Below are 8,644 nucleotides of genomic sequence, written 5' to 3' on the forward strand. Positions count from 1 at the left end.
TGTGGAAGTGTCCCAGTGAGAGTGGAGGAGTGTGACACACACGTGTGGAAGTGTCACAGTGAGACAGCAGAGGAATGTGACACGCAGGCATGAAAGTGTCACAGTGAAACCAGCATTGCATACATGAAATATGTACTTTAAAAGGTGTGCAAGAAGCTCACACCTTTAATCCCAGCAGTCAGGAAGCAGAGGCCGGTGCTATGGCCTTCTGTTCATAGTGAGCTCCAGACTAGCAGGGCTACATAGACCCTGTCTCAGAAAACCATAAACCACAGGGAAACATTCCACGTCTGGGGGAGACAGTCCACAACAGTGTTCCTTGAAGCATGTGACAAAAACTGGTCTTAAATTTAGGTCTAGCAGCCAATAGAAGAAGAAAAGCAGCAAACCAAAGGCCATTATTTCCATCAGTGTCCGCTTACATTAATCCCAGTGATGTACACAATAAAAGCTGATAGTTGCTCTTGTATGACCCCAGGGAAGTTTTCCCAACAGTCCTTGGAAAGAGGCTGAGTTTATACACTGAGTGTGCTGTTCGTGTAAGCTTAGAGTATGAATGTGCAAATGATACTTAGCTCTTCTGAACTCTAGGGCTCAGAACCCACCAGCCTCCCTCACTGCAGAACGGTGGCCAGACTCCAAGGGCCCTGATACACCTCCAGGAAATAGGAAAAGGCAGCACTTCCCAAGCGCACAGACTCTAAGGGCACCCAACAGCCTGTTGTTTAGAACAGTGGGTTGCAAGCCAGCATGCGGGTGAGCATCCCCTGGAGACTTAGTAATGGCCTCGAGTTCACAAGCGCAGCAGGGGCTGTCTCTGCTCTGAATAACTGATTTTTTCACTACTTATTTGCTATCAGTTTAAACAATACGAGAATGCTTTTGAAAATTCATTTAGAAGGATAACCAGGGCATTGGGAAGATGGCTGAGTTGGTAAAATGTGTATGCTAACTGAGTTTGGTCCCCAACACTCACAGAAGAGTCAAATGTGGTGCTGCTTCCTTGTGGAGATAGAGGCTGGAGGATTCCTGGGGCTCGCCAACCTAGTCAAGCCTAGCCAAGCAGGGGAGCTCCAGGAGTAATGAGGGAGTCTGTCTCAGTAGTCATCATCATCATCGTCGTCGTCATCATCATCATAATAATGATAATAATGATGATGATGAGAGCAGCGCTGATGCACACGCGTGTGCCCTCACATAAGCACACACACAACCAGATTTAGAGGTGGCATTATTTTCATCGCTATCTTCCCCCACTCAACTAGAGAGTAAAACGTGCGAGTATAATGCTATAAGTAGGCCATGAGGTGCCTCTTTTAGGTTTGTATGCAGAGAAAAAAAGAAACTCCATTTGTGTTTACACTTATTCCACACTTTAGATTCCAGGGGGGGCTGAGTGTGTTTTACATCTTTCGGATGAACACCATTCCTCACCCTTGGGGCTTCGGTGTCACCTATAACTGTCATTTGCAGAATTTTAGGAAGAGCATGTGGGAATGGCGCTTCCCTCACCAAAGCTCTCGGAATGGAAACAGCCGGTGAAGGCTGGGAGGGGTGGAAACTGAGCCGGCTGGTGAATTATTGATTAAGAAGCCCGGTAATGTTGCTGAGAGGCTGGCTATGAGCGAGCTCGCCTTTGGTTTATGGCAGTGTTTGCTCAGGATGGAAGCTAAAGTCGGCCTTTTTGTTTCTTCTGTTGCAGGAAACAGAGTCTGATTTTGATAACTGCGCAGTGTGCATCGAAGGGTACAAGCCCAACGATGTGGTCAGGATCCTGCCCTGCCGGTGAGTGGTGCGGCTGCCTGCTCGGGCGCAGAGGGGCAAAACCTCTGGGCCTGCATCACAAACAAGCAAACAATCCTAAGTTCGCAGTATCGGTCCTGGAAAACACGCCCCCACATGAAAGAGGGCGTCTTTCTTACCACCCCCTCACTGCATGAAAGTCAGGCCTGACGAGACAGAATGAATGCGGGCTGTGTGTGTGAGTGAGGTGGCGCCGCGGATAGCTTGGTGATGCTCAGCATCACTCAGCATCGCTTCTGGCTTTTACCAGCGCTACTTTAACCAAAATAGCAAACTCTAAAAAACGATTCTGTGGACGATCAGAACACATTGAGCAATCTGAACATGGCCAACAGGGAGCAGGGAGCCAGGGGCGGTTCCATTCTCCTTGCCTGTTACCAATGGGAAGGGAATGGGTCAAATTCCCACAGAATTCTAGAATCTTAAGGAACATTCTACCATGCAGACTTGGGGAAACTGCCTCAAAGGATGCTCTAATCGCTTTAATTTTTCTCCCTAAGTATAAGTCACTGTTACGTATCTGACATTTTCTTTGAACAGCCTGATTAAATCAAGTAAGCCAGGGTTGCATAAGAGCCTTAGCCTTCATAGAGAATCCCTTTTTAGTTGCATCTATGCAAGGGTCCTAAAAATAAATTGCAGTTGCCTCGATGAAAGGTGCTTCATGTAGGGAACCTGGCTTGAAATATTCTTGAGTTTAAAAGCATATTAAGCAGAAATGGGTATAACTCAAAGACAGCCCACAATCTATTGCTTTCCCCAGACACTACAGATTTAAAACTATTTCTTAGAAATAGAAATGGAGGCCGGGCGGTGGTGGCGCATGCCTTTAATCCCAGCACTCGGGAGGCAGAGGCAGGCGGATCTCTGTGAGTTCGAGGCCAGCCTGGTCTACAAGAGCTAGTTCCAGGACAGGAACCAAAAAAAGCTACGGAGAAACCCTCTCTGGAAAATCCAAAAAAAAAAAAAAAAAAAAAAAAAAAAAAAAAGAAAGAAATAGAAATGGAAGAAGATAGTATTCAGGGGAATGGTGTAATAATCTTAAGATGACAAGGAAGTGATGGGAAAACAAATAAAAAGTCTGACTGCTAACTAGAACTCAGCAGCTCAAGGGTCTTCCTTGAGACGCTCACAGTTGGCCGTTAGCAGTCTGGGAGTAGGTGTGGTTCAGTTGTGTCACTCCATATGTGTCCGACTGGCCCTAAAGTGGATCCACAGATGGGGGCACGCCAACACGCAGCAGTTTGCTGTGTGTGAGCACACTCACTCCAAACACGTTTTTAATGCATTTATTTACTTATTTGGGGATGGCACACAAGCCACAGCTTGAGTGTGGGAGCGAGAGGCTAGTTTGCGGGAGTCGGCTCTCTCTTTCTATCATGTGGGTCCTGGGAATGGAATTCCAGTCATCAGGCTGGAAGGCAAGCACCTTTTCCACTGAGCTGTCTCCCTGACCTGTAATTTCACTCTTTCTAGACATCATACAGTGTGTACGCAGTGACTTCCAGAAGCCTTTCTGGAAACAGGAGCGTGCGGACAACCCTCTGCCTGCATCTTCTCTAAAGGGTTTAAACCTTCAGCTTAAGAAGCAGCCAGGTGTTTCGCTTTTTCTTCTTTTTTAAAAATTTTATCTATTTATATATTATGTATGAATGCTGCAGGTACACATGCAGGCCAGAAGAGGGCGTCAGATCCTATTACAGATGGTTGTGAGCCACCATGTGGATGCTGGGAATTGAACTCAGGAACTCTAGAAGAATAGCCAGTGCTCTATAACTGCTGAGCCATCACTCCAGTCCTCACTTTCTCCTCTTCTCACGGTTCCTACTAATGCCTACAACATGGCCAATTAAACATCTGCTTTTTTCTGACACTCGTTGTAATGACCAAGATCTGTTTTCAAAAGTTGTACGTACCACCTCGTTAGCTCCTCAGCTCGTACTGTATAAGACAGTTTACTCATCTGAAACTTTATCATAACTAATTGTGGATCTACCTGTAATTGCTGGAGACTTGAAATTGCATAATCAAGGTGTGATTTCCCATAGACTGTTTTTGTGTCTGCTTATGACAAGTTACATTTCTTTAACAATATTCAATTTTTTCCTGTTAATGCAGATCTCCTTTATAACATGGTTATTTTGAAATAGTAATCAAGAAAATTAGTATTTTATTTCATAACATAAAAAAAAAACTTTTAGAAGCTCAGTTTTATTGTTATTGACCTCACCCTAGGCTTCTCAGTTTGGCTTCAGGTTCCTCCTTTTCTATAGCACACACATTGATTTTCCCAATATATGTGTTAATTCTTTGAAAATTTCATATATATATGTGTGTGCAATGTGCTTTGATCGTAGTCACTTTCCATCACTCACCGACTCCTCCGAATGTCTCCCTCCTTCCCAACTCCATGTCCTCTTTTTCTTTTTCCTCATAACTCACCAAGTCCAGCTTATACTGTCCATATATTCATGAGTGTGGGGCCATCTAAGGACCAAACCCTTAAAGAAAGCAGACTCTCCTTTCTCCAGAAGTCACCAGCTTTCCACAGCCCCGCTTTTAGAGGGGGTGCTCCTAAGCCCCTCCCATCCATGTGGACTGTTGACTGGCTTGCTCTTGTGCGGTCTTGTACAGACAATGACAGCTGGAATTCATGAGTACAGTGGACCTGACACGCCCACCAGTCATATCCACTCCATTCTTCTCTGACCACTGCCTCTTACAGCCTTTCCCCCTCGCCTTCCGTGATAGTCCCTGAGCCTTGGGAGGAGGGGTCACACTCTAGTCCTTTACTCTTCAAGATCCTTACTCTCTATCGCTATTTTCTTATTGTAGATCCTGCTTTAAATGACAGGGCACACCAAGCATTTCCCACCATGAGCTAATTACTGTTTGATCTTACACTAATCGTACATATGCACTCTCTGAATAGCTCATATGTCTTTTCCATGGTGGTTTCAAGATCAAGGTACATTTATGGCCGTTGCTGGCTTCTTGCAGGCAGTGTGCACTAATGGATGCTATCAAACAGACATGATAGCATCTGCTTCTTTGCTCGGTCATTCCGAGGTGTTATGAAACCTTCACTTCTGAGAGTGCTGTAGACTCTATTTCTTAGTATTTCCAGACTGATTCGTTCTTGGAATTGATTGTATCTCCTTGGGGTAAAAGCTATTTCAGAAATTATCTCCATGAATAGTACATGTATCTTCTTTAATATATTCTGTGGCCTCATGATCCCTGAATAACATATACATCTCCACTGTTTGGGTACCTTTCCATCATCCATGTATGCACTTAGACCGTGATGGTTTTAAAATTGTTCTATTGTTTTCTCTCTCTGAGAACTCTGCGTGAATTGCAATGAATGAGTAAAGCCTTCCCTTCTCATCTGTCATCATGGTAATTATTACAGTGAAGTCATGCACATGTACTCCAGCCCTTCCTTTCTCCTCTCTCTTTCTTCATCCTCTTCTTCCCTAACACATGAACACAGGCTTCATTGATGTGAGCCTGGACCTGTGCCCACAGTGTGAGGGACAGACAGGCAGTGGCATGTACAGCCAGTTGGTGACAAGATGTTCTAACTCTTGAGACTTGGATTTGATTCTAATGTACCACTCTGGCATTTTCCAGGAAATGTGGGTTTGCTCTGTGCTACACATCAAGACGTGCCTGTTGCTGTGTCTTGGTGCAGGCTTGTAACTTGGCCTAGAGCTTGTGGTTATGATTCCTTGCCACAGAACCTATCTTCCTGAAGCAGCATATTGATCTTTACTGTCTTCTCCTGTTCAAACAATGGGTAACGTTCTCTGCTTCTTTTAACCTAGAGCTTCCTGACTTGTTTATCAATGGTTGTTCCTTTCATCCGACCTAACTGTTCAAGTTCAAAGACACAAAATCTCAAGAAGAATGTGGATTCCTTATGTGAGTCAGAAGCCCACCTCTGCCACATGTAAAATGCAAAACAATATGTTTTTATTGCCTGTGTCCCTATAAAATCCTTTCCTATCTATAGTTTATCGCCATTTGGTGAGGGGATTGTTGTGTTTTCCTTTAGTCCAGCAGGCTCCTCCATAGCTGGGAACAACTTCAGGAGTACCCTGGTATAAGCAGGTCTTGTGACGAGCTTTGCTGTGCACAAATATCGTAGAGTAAGGACAGTAGGAGGGAGAGCACATGGAAGGGTGAATGGTGTGACCTCGTGGGAAACAGGAGTTTCAGTGGATAACCAGGATACAGCATGACATGGGCACTCACAATGACAACTGTCTGCAGATACAATGGAGCTAATATCGGGCACAATGATTGGGAAAAGGCTTTTCAATCAAACAATAAATAAATAGAAACAGAAGAAAAAGGGTTATTTTTCCTTTTTAAGCATTTATTTTGCTATATTTTATGTATATGAGTGTCTTGCCTGCATGTGTCTGTATATCACATTCATGATGTGCCCACAGGAAGCAGAAGAGGGTGTCAGACCCCTGGAATTGGAGTTATGGACAGTTGTTAGCTCCCATGTGGTGCTGGGAACCAAACCTGGGCCCTCTACAAGAGCAGCCAGTGCTGTTACACTGATCCATTTCTCCAGCCCCAATATCTCTTCATACTTAAAAATTTTTTTTGCTAAATTTACATACCAACTATAGTTTCCCCTCCCTCCTTTCCTCCAGTTCCTGCCCCTCACCTCCTTTCTACCTCCCCATCCACTCCCCAGAAAGGGCAAAGCCTCCCATAGGGAGTCAACAAAGCCTGGCACATTGAGGCAGGAGCAAGCTCCTCTCCCATCGCATCAAGACTGAGCAAGGCATCCCATCACAGGGAATGGGTTCCAGACAACTCTTCATACTTCTAAGTCAGGTTTGGTTTATCCCGCATACCTTATTATAGAAATGTTTTACAAGATAAAATATTTAAATATCTACTTGTCTCCCTCATGCAGGTAACCACCACTGTCATCTTCATGTTTCTTCCCTTTGCTTTCTCAGCTTCATTTTTGCAAGTTTGAAATACTGTTGTCGATATTTGATATCCTATTCTTCTTCCTTACCATTGTAATAACTTTCCAGAAAGAACATTGTTATTTGTGGCTTGTTTTGACCTTCCTTTGGACTCTGAAGCAATAGCCAGATGTTATCAAGCTCTTGCTTGCATAAATCACCCAAAAAACCTTGGGATGCCAAGGTTTCCATAGAAAGAAACTTCACTTCCAAAGTCTGTCATAGCCCAGCCAAAATTTTCCACTGAGGTAAATCATGTAGGCACCCCACTTTCCTTAAGTTTAATTCTGGGTAATCCACTGGAGGAGATGCTTTCATTCATACTCCACCCCCACAGAAGACGTCAAAAGGCAGTTTCTCATCCACGGATGCTCTTGTCTAAAGAGACGGTGTCATCCGCTGGCTTATTATCATCAGAGCTTGATTGCTAAATAAACCCACTGAAACTCAAGTTATCTTTGCGGGGAGCATTCTCCGACATTCACCTTTTCTCCAAATAATTTTCTGCACTATAGTTTGTAAACAGTGTCCCCTGGAGGGCCCTAGGCAGCAGCCCCTGGTTGGTAAAGAGGTCTTTCTACTGAGCAGGGGAAGGAAGATGGAGAAAATCAGAAACCACTGCAGGCAGAAAGTGTGCTTCTGCAGACTGATGTCCCAGTGCTGCGGCTAATTGCCAGAGGTGAGAGAGTGGGGGCTGCGTGCACAGAGAGCCCTGCTCCTGCACTGTGAGGGTGGCATGTGCCTGCAGGACCCCAGCTTTGGGGCTTCTGAAGCTTCTTGTTCAGATAGATATCAGTTTCCCCCAGACAAGGTCATCTAAGGTGCAATAATCCTGGGATACATTTCTGGGCTTGTTTGGAAAGCCTTTGTACCACGGCTCCTACCTTTGGGTCATCTCCTGGTGTATAGTCGAGTGGTGTTAAATTCACTCACACAATCGCACAGCCATCGCCACCACCCCCTGGCGGAATCATGTCTTCCACTGCCCTGAAACCCTGGGCCCCTGAAGGGCAGCTGTCACTCATAAGAGGACAACCCCACCAGTCCAGAAGCTTTTGTGTGTTTTTTTTTCTTTCCGTGAGCTGGGTTTTTTTTAATTGAGAAAAGGAAAAAAAAACAAGTTTCCACCTCCTCCCAGCCTCCCATTTCCCTCCCCCTCCTCCCACCCTTCTCCCCCTCCTCCCATCCTTCTCCCCTCCTCCCACCCTTCTCCCCCTCCTCCCATCCTTCTCCCCCTCCTCCCACCCTTCTCGCTTTTGTGTGTTTTAAATATTTGATTTGACATTTTTAGCTTTTGCCACATAAAACCTTTTGACGACATTTAAAATCCAAATCGTGCAGCCATACACCATAATCTATTTGCTTATTTGGCACAGTTAAGCTTTTCCCACGTAGGTCTTCATCTGCTGCTTTCAAAAGGCTGTGATAAATTGCACTTTATTAATATTTGATGGTATTTTTTACTTTGTTAAAGTCATGATTCAAATTGATTAGTTACACTCCTAACATTGGACTGAAAGAGTTTCCTGACCAGTCAGAGCTAAGAGCATTCCAAGAGAGGACAACTAGTTACCTGGATCTATTAGCGTGCAATTCCCATGTAATTCCCATGTCAGGGATTGGGTGGGGAAGGAGGTTCCTGGGTCATCCAAGACCTGAATTAAGTTTGTCCCTGTGTGCTGGAACCTGGTGGGTCAGGAGGTGCAGTTCACACACAGACCACAGGCCCAGGCCTTGGGTGTGACAAAAGCATGTGGCTGGACTCAGGGACTAGTTATAGGATGTGGCTGGACTCAGGGACTAGTTATAGGATGTGGCTGGACTCAGGGACTAGTTATAGG

The 8,644-nt window shown here is 44.9% G+C and overlaps 1 protein-coding gene across 2 annotated transcripts in view; it reads left to right on the forward strand.

Annotated features, from left to right (window-relative positions):
* Rnf150 (ring finger protein 150) overlaps positions 1–8,644 on the forward strand; it is a 222,625-nt gene that overhangs the window by 153,982 nt on the left and 59,999 nt on the right. For both annotated transcript variants that reach the window (XM_013354611.2, XM_026777260.1), the window contains exon 4: positions 1,703–1,785. In XM_013354611.2, coding sequence (XP_013210065.2) covers positions 1,703–1,785 — 83 coding nt within the window. The remainder of the gene's footprint in view (positions 1–1,702; positions 1,786–8,644) is intronic.

This window comes from Microtus ochrogaster, unplaced genomic scaffold (genome assembly GCF_000317375.1).
Source record: "Microtus ochrogaster isolate Prairie Vole_2 unplaced genomic scaffold, MicOch1.0 UNK51, whole genome shotgun sequence".
Classification (NCBI taxonomy): Eukaryota; Metazoa; Chordata; class Mammalia; order Rodentia; family Cricetidae; genus Microtus; species Microtus ochrogaster.